The following is a 15,983-nucleotide window of genomic DNA, read 5'->3' as shown; positions in this document are numbered from 1 at the left end:
ATTATTTAAAACTTAATTTGCACTATTTTAATAGTTTTGTGAACTAACTTTTTTTTCAAATTGGCCTTTCTCGATTACATTTCTTCTTAAAGCCCGTCAAAATTATTCAGTCTGAAAAACAAATTTATAAATGCGATTTTTCTCAAAAGGGCGCGTTTGCTAGGTCAACATCGGAATATCGAGCTCAAATTGAACAGAGTAAGAAAGCGAACTGTACAAGGAGATGATAGAGATTTTCCCGGTTTCAGACATACTTTAAGTTTAAAAAATATTTTTGCAACAATAGTGTTACTCATACGTCTGGAGTATTACAGCACACATAACCACAAAACAGAGAAACGAGACAGTATGACTTCTCTCCTCCCTCTCTCTCTCTCTCGCACTGTCAAAAAATGGAACTTTAAAAAGACATGCATTCCATTTTAAAAAGGCAAGGAATTCCATTCACAGATTGCTTACACTTTCTCCCTCTTTTTTCATGTCCACCCAAATACCTCTCCCATCCTTCTCCTTCTTCTATACCTCAATAATTGAACTGTACACTCTCAAAAAGAAAATGAAATGTACAAAGTGAAATCCATACGAGAATGTTGCGTAAAAGGAGGAAGTGAGGGAGGTTTTTTTGAGAGAAAGTGCGAAGATTTGTATCTTTTGGGGGGAAATCCCCGCGACTAATGACTTTGACATTTTTTGGAACGGAGTGTGGTTAGTTTCATAAAAGAGAGAAGTGGTGGAGGAGAGATTAGTTGGGATAAGAAAGTTGATTTTTTGGTAAATATTGTAATGTTTCGTGAAAATTTGATAAATAGCAGAAAAAATAGGTGGGACTGGTACTAATAGCACATTTCAAAAGTAAAATAAAAATATTTGGAATCATAAAGGAATTTGGGCAGACGTTTTTTCAACAACATGTTAACGACACCACAACTACCAGCATGAGCACTTCGCTCCCTACCTTAGAGTAGCTCCTCCTTGCCGTTTAAGGAGTGAGCATTATGGGTGAGAAAAGGCTATGGGTGAGAAGGGAAGGCTCTCGGACAAGCTCAGCTACCAGCCAAGCCGATCGCCAACTCCAATCATTCATCTGTCCTTTCAAGTCTAATAATCCTGCTTTCTACTCATTCTTATTCAAAACTTATGTTCTTCCTATCTTGGAGTATTGCTCTGTTATTTTCTGTTTGTCCCCCTCATCTCATCTCTCTAGACTTCTGGAATCCACCCTCAGAGTATACTCTAGAAAAACTCTCCAGCGTTGCAACATCTCTTTCTCTTCCTACTCGCAACGTCTGGAACTCCTCTCAATGCACTCCATTAGACACCGTAGACTCAAACCCCAATTACCCTTACTTTACAAATTCATTGCTGGCGCATCTCACTTCCCCTTCCTTAACACCTATGTCAGACTCTCAAACTCTCCCAGAAGACCCATGTCTCTTGTCTATCTATCTCCTCTATCTGATAACTTTTTCTCTTTCACTGTTCCGTTTTGGAATGCCATTACCTACAATGTAAATATTTTTCTTTCTCCCTCACAATTTATTATTTTACTTGATTCCTCAATCACCCGGTTCTAATATTTCTTGCTCCCTTCTTGTTGCATAATTAACAGTTTTTTTCTATTCCCTGCCTTTAATTGCCTAGTTCCTTTAATTCTCCTTGATCTCAATTCCATATCTCAGTTGGAACCCGTTGTAGTCATTTCAATTGTTGCCTCCCCCCGTTATTCTTTTTATGACATGCACCTTATTAGTCCTATTTTTTTTCTTTACTTGAGACTTTCTCGTGAGGGATATGTTTCAAGTCTTCTTTGTATCTTATAGTCTCTTATCCCTTGAAGTAAATAAATAAATAAATAAATAGATCTGTCAAAGACCTCTAATAAAGATGTGAATTGGTACAACGTGTTCTCTCTCTAGCATACCCAAACATACAACTGGTGCATCAGCTTAGGGATTGAGGCGGTTACCGGACTCTAACCCGGCCGGCCTAACCTTCTCTTCACAATAATTGATAAAGAAAAGTTATTAAAAATGGGAAGGAGTGGTCAATGTCATAGAACTTTTGAAGCAGTCACCAATTTCTATCTACTGTCACTCGTAGTGTATTCTCGTTGATAATGAGGAATTGTTAGCAAGTAATGGCGATGGGTATGTTTTTGAGAAGAGTACAAATGTCTGAGGCAAGAGGCAATATAGAGCACAGAAAACCAAATCAGAAAATGAGTTTTCGAAACCGATTAAATATCCATAAAAAAGGGAAAAGTATAGTTGCATGCTTTGGTGAAGAACTGTGGAGATATGTTTTTAGTGTTAGGTATCCATAATAACTTGATGATTAGTAACTGAATCGATAACAATAATACGGAACAAAGTTTCCTGTATAAAAAATATGAGTTTTCCCTTTTGGAAAGAAAAAGTAGTTACAGTGTCTTGCCAATAAAAGTTCCTGACTGTAAGGCCGGATCGCGGAATAAATTATGAAGATGTGTAGTTGGAACATCAAAAAAAATTCACATGACACTGTTTCGGAATTTTCCTAATTTGGTAAAGTAAAATTCCCCTAATTGAAACGATGATCACAGTTGCTCAGTTATCGATGACACTATCAACCTTGCAGAGATATTGCAGAATGCTCAAAAATTGAAGTAAAAAAAACAGCGTTGGGCTCAGCCACAGACATATGCAAAGCTAACATAAGCAGATAGAATTTTTAAATGAGAAGGTTGAATACGGAAATCACTGTTTCCATATCATGGTTAAAAACCATTATGTTTGTGGGAATAATAAGTTATTTTCAAACATGGTGAGATAAAATGACTCAATATCAGACATGAAAATTCAAAAAAGTTGTTCCTTGAGCACTTGAAAACCGGGAACAATAAAAATAACCCATTTTACGATCCAATCCTTGGTGCTATTTGTTCGAAATATTCAACCGCTAAATGAAACAGATATCATCCTTTCAATATATTTGACGAAAATCAAATTGCAACAAAAATATATTATTGTACAAGTTAGTTATCTGAAACAGAGAAAAGTGACTTCCAAAAAATTTCAGAATTCTTGTGAGGGGCATCAGCAGCCACCAGATTCTAACAAAGAAAGACAGCCGCATGGCTAACATAAGGGAATTCCCGAATAAGCAGCTGTATATCCAAACAAAAAGTTCGTCTCGAAAGTGAAATACTTTTATGTAGAGAAGTGAGATGGGTTCAAGTTTGGCCTTGACAAAATTATTATAGAACAGAAAGTGGATGAAAAAACGCAAAAAGAGTTTTGAAAAATGAGAAGGTCAAAACCGGAAATTACCGTTTCCATATCATTGTTTAAAAAAACTATTATGTTTGTGGAAACGATAAGCAATCTCCGAAGAGGGAGATAAAATGACTCAATATCAGACACGAACACTCAAAATATATTTCCTTGAGCACATGAAAACCGGGGAACAATAACGATCGATTTTTTCAGAACCAATCCTTAGTGCTATTTGTTCGAAATATTTAATATAGCCTGCCAGTCATATTGCTACAAAAATGTATTAATGTGGAAGTTAGTTATCTGAAACAGAAAAAAAGTCACTTCCAAAAAATTTCAGATTTCTTGTGCCACCAAGTTCTAACAAAAAAGAACCCAACCGCTACATGAAACAGATATAATCCTTTCAACTTATTTTACTATTTTACTTCAGGAAAATCGGCTAATTTACTGTGAACAGGAATATGGCATCTTTAGAATACCTAATTACCGAGTTGATCCAACGTCCAGTGCAATCACAACGCAACAGATGTGCTTTTTTGTGGAAGTTAGTTATCTGAATCAGAGAAAAGTTATTTCTCAAAAATGTCAGATTTCTTGTGAAGAGCTTCAGCAGCCATCAGATTCTAACAAAGAACATATGCCGAAAGGGAATTCCCGAATAAGCAGACGTGTATCCAAACAGAAAGTTCGTCTCGAAAGTGAAATGGTTTTATGAAGAGAGAAGGTTCAAATATGACCATATGACTATTGTAAAAGAGAATGAGGATTAGAAAAATGCAAAAAGAGTTTCCAAAAAAGGAGAAGGTCGAAACCGGAAATCACTGTTTCCATACCATAGTTTAAAAAACTAATATGCTTTTGGATATGACGTGTTAAACTCAAACTTTGAAATAAACTGACTGAATATCAGATGAACACTCGAAAAATATTTCCCTGACGAGCACTTGAAAAAAAGAAAAATAACTCATGATCCAATCTTTACGACCTAATTCTTGGTGCTATTCGTTCGAAATATTCAACCACTGCGTGAAACAGATAACACCCTTTCAAAATATTTGACTAAATAGGTATTTATATGTCAAGCACAGTTTTTTTCAACAACCATAAGACTCATTTTGATTTCAGAGATATTCAGGGAAATCGACTAATTTACTTCGAACAGGCATCTGGCAGCTTGGGAAAAATCAACGCGGAAGAGGTGGTTATTACCTAGTTACCATGTTGTTCGTATTTTGGGAAGAAACCACATTCCAACTAAAACGTATTGTTTCGGAAGTAAGTTTTGTAGAACAGAAGAATTATTTCAAAAAAATGTCAGAGTTTCTTGTGAGGGGCATCAGCAGCCACCAGGTTCTATCAAAGAAAAACAACCGCATAGCTAACATAAGCAGAAAGGGAATTCCCGAATAAGCAGGCGTATATCCAAACAGAAAGTTCGACTCGAAAGTGAAATGGTTTTATGAAGAGAGAGATGGGTTCAAATTTGACCTTGTACAACAGAAAAAGAATTAGAAAACTGCACAAGGAGTTTTCCAAGAAATGAGAAGGTCGATTCCGGATGTTACTGTTTCCATTAAGGAAATTGGCTCATTTACTTTGAACACACATCTATCAACTTGTGAAAAAATCAGCGCGGATTTGGTTATTACCTAGTTACAATTTTGATCTCAAGTTACATGCAACCTCATTGCTACAAAAACGCGTTATTGTGGAAGTAAACTTTGTACAATAGAAGAATCATTTCCAAAAAGTTATTATCTAGTTGTCATAATGATCAAAATCTTTAATCATCATACCTGTTATATTGCTACAAAAATGTATTAACGTGGAAGTTAGTTATCTGAAACAGAGAAAAGTCGCTTCCAAAAAAATGTCAGATTTCTATTGATAAGCCTCAGCAGCCACCAGATTCTAACAAAGAAACGCATAGCTAACATAAGCAGAAAGGGAATTCCCGAATAAGCAGGCGTATATCCAAACAGAAAGTTCGTCTCGAAAGTGAAATGGTTTTATGAAGAGAGAGGGTTCAATTCTGACCTCCTCCTCCTCTCCTTCTCATTTTCTCGTCGCCTCATCCAAACTTTCGCCTCGTAAGGCTTTTGTTATGCCACTGCTTTCGTCGTTTCAACGGTCATTTGACCGATGATTACCGTCTTCTTCTTATTCTTTTCAACGTCTTCTGCTTCTTGTTCATATCCGACCGGATATATTGAGGTATTTCGAGAAATGGTTTGTCAGCTGGGCTTCGTTTTCTCTGATGGCTATGGGAATGCAATTAAGAACAGGGTCATTCTCATTTATGCAAATTGAGACATTTGGTGAATCAGTGGGAATGAGGAAGTGCATTCTAGGGGATTTGGAAAGCATGTTCCGGTTTCAGGTAACACATTTTGGATAGGAAAATGGATGTTTTGAATTTTATCATTGAAGTTCGCGAAAAAAAAACTGTTACTCTCAAACATAAAGTTCATACCTTAATATCAATGAAACTGGTTTCGCCAAAACTTGCAAGAAAAAGTACGCCGTTTCAAGTGACCCATTTGTAACAGAAGAAATAAAGTTGTTTTGATAAATAGCTGAAATTTTAATACTTAACGAAAAATATCGAAAATTTGAGCATTTTTGATTAATTTTCAACTTTTTATCTGCAAAATTCAGAATTGTAGACTACTTTGCCAAAATTTAGGAAAAAATTCGAGATTTGAATGTTACCTTCAAGTTTCCTGGCCCTCGAACTGCGCCGAGCCACCTAAGATTATATCAGTCTCAAATGATTTTCATGCTGCACAACTTATTATTTTTTTAAAGGAATAAAAAACAAAAACTTCTGTTGGAATGTGAAAAAATGATACGGTTTCAGGTAACACATTTTAAATAGGAAAAGTGAGCGTTTTCATTAAAGATGTGCATATAAACGAGGTCAATTAAAATTAAACTGTTACTTTCAAACATAAAGATCATACCTCAATATCAATGAAACTTTTTTCATTTCTTTAAGATTTGGCAACTACTCCAGAATGTCCAAGAAGTAGTTTACTCCCATTTTAGACGACTATTATGAAATGATCACAGCTATTGAACGTGGGGACTTGTTTCACTTATCGAATGAGCTTTCATCAGAAATGTTGAATTCAAAAAATGAAGCTTTCCGTGATGGAAATAGAAGCAGCCTCGTGTTTCAAAATTGATTATTCCCTGACAAAAACTGCTAGAAAAAGTTTGCGGTTTCATATGACCCATTTGTAACAGAAGAAACAAAGTTTTTCTGATCGAATATTGAATATTTGAGCATTTTTGATTAATTTTCAGCTTCTAATCTCTCATCGGCTGTATCAAACCTTGATTACTTTGACTACTTTCGTCTCAAAAAATTTCCTTGTTTAAAAAATCCCAATTAGTATGAAAACAGAGAGATTGTGAGAAAATAGTAACGTTAGACTGATAGTGAAAAAATATTTACAGTTTCACATTTAATTCATAAAGTTCTTGGAAAGTTTTAAAATTAGTTTTTTATTAAATAACATTGGAAGCAATACATGAATTATCGTGTGAAACTGATTAATTCACAAACGACACTTGAATCTGCTCAGCGGATCTCAATTCGGGAGCAGCCGCCACTCTATCCTGTTTTCTCTTCAAAATCGGTCTGAATATCTGTCGTCGAATCGGTGGGAGAAGGATCAAGGGTCCCGAAGCGAAAATTATGGAAACCATGAAACGGACAGCTAGGACGCCCGTCACATAACGAAATGTTATGAGATAGTCACTGGCGAATTGGGGAAATATGGCAGGGATTAGGAATGTTTGGATGACGCCTGGAAAATTGCATGGTATGAGGAGCGTTAGCAATATCTAAAAACTTCAATGCATCTAATGATCACTTTGAAACAGTTATTTTTGTGTTTTTTGAATTTTAAAAATTTCGATAATCCGAGAGACTGGAAGAACTCACAAAAGTGATAAATATGTGCCATTGTAGCTAAAAACTGTAAAATATAAAACCATAAAAAACTGAAATGATTCTCATCGCCATCTTTCTTACGTAGGAATCGTTTGCAGGTGCTTTTGATGAGAGCCTGAATTCCATTCCGTTTTTAGTCATTTTTCAGGTAAAAACACAAACCACAAAATGAGAGATCAGGTAGATTGGTAGGCAGACAACGAATGAAAGTGCATAAATACAACTGAACACTTTCACAATTCCAGATGAAATTTGAAGATTTACAAATAGAATTGAGGTGATGAGGGAGTATAAATTGAAGCAGTGGAGGGTTTTTCTGAAATTTGGGTGTAATTGGGTTTTCGAAACGCGCGAACTATTGGTGAACTCGAAAAATAGGAACTTTGAAAATTTTATGAAACATGAAAAGTTTTTATTTTACTTTTAAACAACTAATGGGTCAAAAGCAAGAATTTTCAATGGTCGGGCGCGGAATTCTGTATAGGGTACTCACAGACTCAAAACTTAATTACAGCCCAGGGTTTCTAGACTGCAGAATTCATTTTTGAATAAACGACCCAGATTTTGTTATGACAGCCCACTTAAACGAACGGCTAGACCTGTTTTAAGACAGCCTTGCTCAAAAGTGTATATTAAGGGTGGGACGTTCTTGCATACGATTTCCACTTCCCTCTTTTTTATAACAATTACTGCGAAATTCTGAAATTCCATGCGTTTTATCACGTGTTATTGAAATGAAACTCGTTGTTACAAAAATAAGTTCTTATTGAAACAGTTGACTCTTACTAATTTATGTAAACACATTGTGAGCTATTTTCTGTTTCAGTCAGTAATTTTTTAAATTAGTCAGTAATTTTTTAAGTTTTTCACATATGAATCGAGTACTACGCCCCGGATTTTGTGAACCTATCTCCTCTCACCTCATTCTCGATGTGGCCTCAAAACTGACAGATCTATGTACTCTGACTTCGCGGGAGAAGTAGTTCAGCATCAGAAGATGGGCAAGAGTGAAGGTGTACTGGAGAGTGGTTTCGATGCGGATGAGTAGACATAGGAAGTTGCTGGAACATTGAGACCAATAATCTTGGAGAATACCATTTGCGAATATCGTCATTGATTTAGTTGCCCTATTTGTAACCGTAAAATTCACATACCTCTGGGATGCTTCCAGCGGGAAATAGGCAGTGAATGCAGCTTTGATCAATCGGATAGGGAGGAGTGGCCAGGCGATGATTACTGAGAATAGAAACATGATGAACAAATATTAAGATTTTATTTTCTCAAATTGCTGTTTCGAAACAGAAGTTTTACCGAAGACTCACTTACCATTAGATTTTCATACATTTTTTGCTATCAAAAACTTCTTCACTGTACCAATTGATAAACTCACACAAATTGCTGATATACATTTCAGTCGGTGTCTTATTTGCACGCATTCGGAAGTATAAAACAGTGAGGTAGATCATGAAAATGTGCTCAGCAATGATGAAGTAGCCACGGTCTGAAAGAATGGATTTATTGCATTGTCGTCGTGGAACGAACTATATAACAGAGGAATGTTTGAATTTTGCAGTTTTACCGATTCTATGAAACAGTTGATTTTTATACTTGTTAGTTGGTGCGAATAGAAAGAAGCCTTTAAAAATAAAAACTCACAATGTCCAACCACATTGTACTCGAAATCTTCATACGGAACACAAATATCGATCATCATTTGTACCTTTTGATCTGGAAGAAGCAGCGAACAAAAACCCCGACGACTGAAATCTCCCGACTGAAACCGAAAAATAAATGAAAAACAGAAGAGGTAACCATGGAGATTTAAGAGTGTTATGTTGAGCTCGACGCAGGTGATAATAGAGTTTTGTTGGAATGGCAGGTGAAGTGTTTTTTCAGCGACAAGGGGATTAGTAAGATTTGGAACAAATATATATATGTATGTGGGTACAATGTACAATTTGGGAGAGTTTGAAAATAATTGCAAGGAATTGAGAATAATTCTCCAAAGGAAATAAATTTATAGGTGAACATCAACAAAATACAGAAAACTCCTTCCACGATTTCGACGAACATCCATGAGCTGGATTGAAATATAATTTTGTGATTATATATAATAAGTTTTTGAAACAGAGTTTTGAAGCCTGAAGTACAAAGAATACGTAAATATGTAGTAGAGATGCAGTTTCCGTGAAACAAATTTGTTTTTCTCTCCAGTAACACACTGAAGACTTTTCAATAAAAAAAATAAGTGCTTCACGTAGTCTATTAAATTTTCAATCGGGTGTCTTTTTGTGATCGCTCGGTGTTCAATCAAATATTTTTGACACGTATTTATAATATCCAATCCATGATAATACTCACCGACATCAGCTGAAGTGAGTTTTCGATTGAAATTCTGTTTCTTCGTCAGAATTTTTGATTTTGGATAAAATTTCAATTAATCTACCACGAGCACTAAAGCTAGATAACACAGGATTATAAAAATGATTTTTCTTAACTGCATCGTGACCATTCGGAAGTGTCTCCCAAAGTTAGAATAATTGCAGAACGTGTCCTCTCATATTTCCTTGAAGATAAGAGAGGACACATTTTAAATAAAGTTTCGGAACGTTGAAATTGGAAAGAATATTTACATCACGTTTCAATTGAGACTCTTCCGCAATAGTCCCTTTTCTAGTCGCTTCCATTTTGTGGTAAGCCTGAAATTGTAAACATTAGTTTTGTTGTTCCATATTTGGGCTGTAAATCAGTAATCTAAACGTTTCTAGCAATATCACTGAGATCAATATGTGCTCGAAATTTCAAATATGAGCATTATTAAGCAAAGTTACAGCTCGGAGCAGTTCTTTGCAACTGCGCTCCACCGAAATCCCCTCCAGAAATATCTCTTTTTCTCTGACGTCTCTCAATTTCGCACAATGTTTTATTCGATTTCGGTAGAGCGCGGTTGTGAGCAGCGTCCCGTGCTAATAGGACGAATTAAAATATTTTATTGTTTTCAAAATTATTATGTGGGTAGTAAAGCAGTCACTCAATAAGTGAAGGAAAAAAGTATATTCCTATGAATTTTAGAATAGATTATTTTTGTGCAACACGCCCGTGTTTTGAGAAGTTTACTCGCTCATTACTGTTAAGTTTCTGAAAAATAGAAATAGGATCGGTTACATAAGCAAACTTAAAAATTACTGATTCTGTTCATGTCTATATTGTGAACACATGCTTCATATTTGATGAAAGTAGGATTGGGAGATTTTAACAGAAGTGAAATTGTAAGCGAATACACAGGCTCTGAAGGTGCTCTTATTTTACAGGCGTGCTTCAATTACAGAATTTACGGTATCTTCTTTTTTTGCATTGGTTTCATGATAGATTCACTTTCCGGTTTCAACAACGTGTTATAGATTAAACTATGTTTGGTCCTATAATGTGACAAAAAAATCCGGTTGAAAAACCTTTAAAAAAATTTTTTTTGTTTCAAAATATTTGATCTAGACATGTGTAATCTAAACGTGTTTAGCAATCACTATCCCTATTTGACCTCAAAATTTCTATCGTGGGCTTTGTGAAATAAACATTTTTTAATTTCAAGAATAATTTATTTGGTTTTTCGAAATATTCATGTTGACCGTAAAACAGAAACTCTATTCGGGAGGGAAAGCAACTGTGTTCGTATAAATTAAAATTCTAGTATTATTTTAGTGGCATAATTTCAGAATCTTGTCAGTTGTTAGCTTCTGGAAAGAATGAAAGTGTTCCATGTTCGATTACAGGCCATTGCTGGCACAAAAACAAAATATTGCTCATTCTATCCATGTTTATTTTTTACAGGAGTTCTATGAGTTGCTATTTTCATTGTGTATTTTCCGGTGACATCTAATTGTGATTTGAACAAATTCAGATCTTCTTACACTTCCAGTTGTAAGGATAGTATTTTTCACTTTTTTCCCACTTCCGCCCCCTTCCATGTTTCATCTTTATTCAGCAAGTCAGATTAAACCGAGTTTGCACGAATATTCAGAACAACAGGATAAGAATTTAAAAAAACGTGAAATCGTAAGTGCAAAATTCCTGGAGGCGTTTCAATAGTACAGGTGTTCTTCAATTACGCGATTTACGGTAACTTCTTTTTTTGCATCGGTTTCATGAAAAAATCGGAATGTTATGAAAAAATCGGAATGTTCTTTATTTGATTTTTGTCAAAATATTCATGTTTAATGTGAAACAGTATTTTTATTCGGGAAGGAAAACAATTGTGTTCGTTTACATTTCGATTCTAGTATTTTTTTATGGCATAATTTCAGGATCTCAGTCATTAATTTCTGGAAAAAAGTAAAAATATTCCAGGTTCGATCACAGGTCATTTGTACATGCTAGATAAAAAAAATGTTGTTAATTCTGGATAACAATTTAAAGGGGGATATTCCAAAAAATTGATTTTTGATATGAATCGACTCAGAATTTTAAACAAAAGAGAATGTCTCTTGAAGCCGGGTCCAAAAATTAGTCTAAACCGAGTTATGAGGCCTCAAATTGTCAAAAAAGGGGCCTCTCGCCGTGAAGATTTGCCTTATTTTCAAAGTAAAATTCTCTCGCCGCGAACATGAAAAAATTTAGAAATATAACGCAAATCTTCACGACGAGAGGCCCTTTTTTGACACTTTGAGGCCTCATAACTCGTTTTAGACAAATTTTCGGACCTGGACCCAAGAGACTTTTCTCTTTTCTACAAAATTCTGAGTCGATCCATATCAAAAAATCTCGATTTTTGGAATACCGCAGCCCCTTCAAAAAATTGTGAAATTGTAATTGAAAAGTTCCTGGAGGTGTTCCAATTGTACACGGGTTCTTCAATTAATCGATTTACGTTATCTTCTTCTTTTTGTTTCATGAAAAAAACAGTAAAACCGAATTTCTATTCAGGAGAGAAATAACTGTGCTAGTATAATCTCCGATATTATTTTTATGGCATAACTTTGGAATCTCAGACATTAACTTCTAGAAAAAAAAGAAAAGTATTACAAGCACGATTACAGGTTGTAGCTCCAAGAAAAAAATATTGCTGATTCTGCGCATTTTCATTTTTATGTGAGTTCTAGAGTTATGTTGTGTGTGTTTTGATGGCGTCTGATTGTCAGCTAGACCAAATTCAGTTCTTTCAGTTCCAATACGGTTAGTATTTCCCCCTTCCATCCCCTTCCTTTCATTGTAACTTGTTGCATCATTTCTCTTCCACTTCCAATTCCACATACTCTCCTTTTCGAATGTAATGTATTCACGCGTTACTGTGTGAAGAAAAGGAGATACATAGATTGTTATCTCATCATCATTCCGCGCATATCTTAACGAAATGGGAAGAAGAGAGAAAGAGAGAAACCTGTTGAAATGTGTGGCGTCTATTTACTTTTTGGACTTATACTTGTTTGTTTTTTGTATTTGTTAAAACAAGTGTAAGTAGAGAAGAAGAAGGGCGACTCACTTTTCGGGATAAGCTTCTCGTGTTGATTGACCTTCCGTTTGTTGTTAGTGATCTCGCTGGGAATTTTTTTCGGTGCGGTTTCATATTCTTGTCTTGAGTTTTTACTTTGTTCTTGTTCAGCTCGGCAAAATCAGTGTCATTTTTCACACGCAGATATTTAGCTGAAACCGTTGTTTTCTATAAATTTAGATTTCCTATAATGATCTAGTATCGTTGGTGTACTATGAGAAATTTACAGCCGGTCAATTTTGATATTTGATACGCCGGTCTATTGGAAAGGAAATTATTTTTTACTCGGTCTGGACTCATCCGTAGCTTCTCCAGTCTTGCTACTCACAATCTCACCTAATTTTCTTACATTACCGGAAGATTACTCAGTTTGTTAAAATTAATACAATATCAGTTTTTCTTCGAGAACATCTATTCGAACATTCATAGAAACGGATTTCTACTTTTGCTTATTCATTATGTTTTAGAGTGTTGTTTCGTTAACAATCATGCTGGACCTAAACTTTGTGAATTTAGCCAAATCAGAAACATTGAAACACAGAAACATTTTCTTACTGACATCTGTTTCAGAAACAAATTATGTCCAGGTTATCAATGACTTGACACTACTGATCTGTTGTCTGTTCTGCAAAGTCTATTATGCAAAGAAAGTTGAAAACTTCTGTATTTCAAATCTGTTGCTATCTATCCTTTTTTCCTCTAGAAATTCGATTCCTGGTTGTAATATTCTGATTCAAAAAACAGTTCATACAAAATACTTGAAACGGCACTAGTGAAAATTGAGTTATGCTGTCTCAATAATGTTTCAATGTTTCGAAGTGAGGATAAAATTTTGTTCATTTCATTGAACAACTATTGGGAGCCAGTCTGGGATACCAAAAAGCAAATATAGAAACAAAATTGCTGATGATAGTACTAATCAGCAAAATATGAATGAAAATTACAAAAAATTCATGAAACACTAAACTTTACTTCATTAAGAGGGTTTTTTCCAAGTTTTCTTTCCGGAACATGATTATTGTTTTCATTCTGAAGGTAGCAGTTTTATATGAACATATATTTAAATAAGTAACTTTTACAAAAAAAAACTATGTTACGAGGAAGTGATAAAACGGTAAATAAAAATAATCACTCATTCATGCAAATCGATTTCGTTCATTGCCCTGATAACTGTTAATTTTTGTTGATTCTATGAATCAAAATGTGATGACTCTGATATTTCTCTCTTCCAATTGTTTTCTTTTTGCTAAAACTCGCTCAAATCGTCGAATGGCGTTTCCGTGCAAAGTATGTTCCTATTGCTCTCTCCAAAAAATATTTTTTGATTGTACTACTTTTATATAACGGAATCACGACCTCCAGCGGAGGCCCTCTCAATGCACTGCGCACAGTACTTTGAGAGGGCCTCTGCAGGAGGCCGTGCGGAATATAGACAATTATTTCATTACAGTTTTTGCTAAATTTCAAATTTCAAAAACTTGTAAATTTTTACTGCTAGTGTTTTTATTTTCTTCAGAAACGTCTAGTGATTAGAGTAGATTCATATCGATTAAAATCCTATCTTGATCACCCAGGTCCACAAAATGCCCTGTTACAGAATAATCTTGAAACAACGAGCTGATGAAATTATTAGTTGACCCAGTGAAATTGTTTTCCGAAGAAACTAGGAAATTGGACGAATCCAAACCCATACTAAAAAGCGTGTTAAATATAGACTTTGAAACAGTTTGCAAGCAATTAGTTTGATAACTTTTCTAGTTGTTTCCCATGGATATTTCAAATCTTTCCAAGTGTTGTAATAGTGAATTAGACAAACTAATTAATTCCTGTGTTGAGCGTGTTGTTCAAAACTTGTGAGTGTTGTTCCGATTAACAAATATGTACACCTTCCAGTATACACAATTATTTCTATTATATTTTGATGAAGTTGCCAGAATGACTCTCATTCAAAAAATTGTGTTACACGGAAACAATGAAACAGAATCTAGTGTGAATCACTGATGAATGGTTTTTAAATTTGAGAAAAAACCCGACTTATCAAAAGTTCTGGCCGTTCCCGGCCCGGTCAGCCCGGATTCAAAAGTGGGTACTCATTTTTTAAGGTGAATATTTTTGATTTTGGCCCGTGACAATCCTGAAAAAAAGTAACGGAAGTCAGATTCCTGTTTCTTGTAGCTAATAAAAACATGAATAAGTCATAGAATAGTTCTTATTTTGTGATCCTATTCGTAGCACTGAATATTTCGAATCATTTTAGAAATCAAACGAGTTATATTATAGAACGAATTTTCTAGTTGGTTTCACTGGGGTGCTGAAACATTTTTGTTTCCTAAAAATCATAAATTCAGTGAATCGTAAAGAAACAGTGAAATTCCAATACAGCATCCACATAAAGTGACACTTGTTCATTAGTTCTCGCACCCATCTCCATTTCCTCCATCATCATTTTCTTCTCCTTCTCCTTCTCCTCACCGCCACCGTGACATCAACCATTTGTTGCCCTACACTTGCACACATACACAATTGTTTCCATTTCCTCTCTCTCTCTTCCCTTTTTCCTCCGTTTTTTCCCACAATTTTTCTGTTCTTTCCTTCGGGGTGTCGACAGTTGTCTACTAAATGTTATCTGTCAGTGTCTGCGTCTCTCCACTCTCTCGCTCTCTGTTCTATTTGATGATTACAACATTTGAGTGAGAAGAAAGGGAGATAGAGAGCATTCTTTTACACTTTTTGATGATCACATAAATTAGAGACATTTCGGATATCGGAATGAACGAATTCATTTCGAGAAATCACAACAATATGTTTCAATTTCTATATTTATTTGGGGTCATTTTGGGGTATTTTGATTTTAGGAATCTGTTAAAGTTCCTTTTTTCTATTTTTTTCTATTTCATAAGTCCTCTGTTTCTATTTCTCTATATCTGTTTTAGGTAGTTTTCTAAGTGTTCCGATCTCTTTTATTTCGATCATTACACATTTTCCCATGTTACTCACTACTAGGAAAGGTCATGAAGTCAGTTTGGAGTTATGGGACGTAATCTTTATGATTGGAAAACTAAGAAAACGCTGACTTCAAATACATATTCACCAGACCTCGAAAGAAAATAACTGAACATATATTTGGAATCAGCGTTTTCTTAGCTTTCCAATGATAAAGGTTACGTCCCATAACTCCAAACTGACTTCATTTCCTTCCCTAGTTAGTCTGTTTCATGTTACTAACTGATTTTAAATTGTGCTTTGAAATTTTAATGGGTCATTAAAAATAGGTCTGCAA

General features: G+C 35.0%; 1 protein-coding gene across 1 annotated transcript; it reads right to left on the bottom strand.

Moving 5' to 3' along the window:
- Positions 1-6,815: 6,815 nt before the first annotated feature.
- On the bottom strand, positions 6,816-8,932 carry GCK72_013142 (uncharacterized protein; the record flags this gene model as incomplete). Its single annotated transcript, XM_053729678.1, has 7 exons — positions 6,816-7,072; positions 7,300-7,333; positions 7,381-7,534; positions 8,139-8,279; positions 8,373-8,454; positions 8,609-8,719; positions 8,875-8,932. 7 exons carry the CDS (start codon positions 8,930-8,932, stop codon positions 6,816-6,818), a joined length of 837 nt encoding a protein of 278 aa, XP_053584450.1.
- Between the last annotated feature and the right edge of the window lie 7,051 nt (positions 8,933-15,983).

The sequence above is a fragment of the Caenorhabditis remanei genome, chromosome IV (assembly GCF_010183535.1).
Source record: "Caenorhabditis remanei strain PX506 chromosome IV, whole genome shotgun sequence".
NCBI lineage: Eukaryota > Metazoa > Nematoda > Chromadorea > Rhabditida > Rhabditidae > Caenorhabditis > Caenorhabditis remanei.
This window is presented reverse-complemented; position numbering and strand designations above follow the sequence as displayed.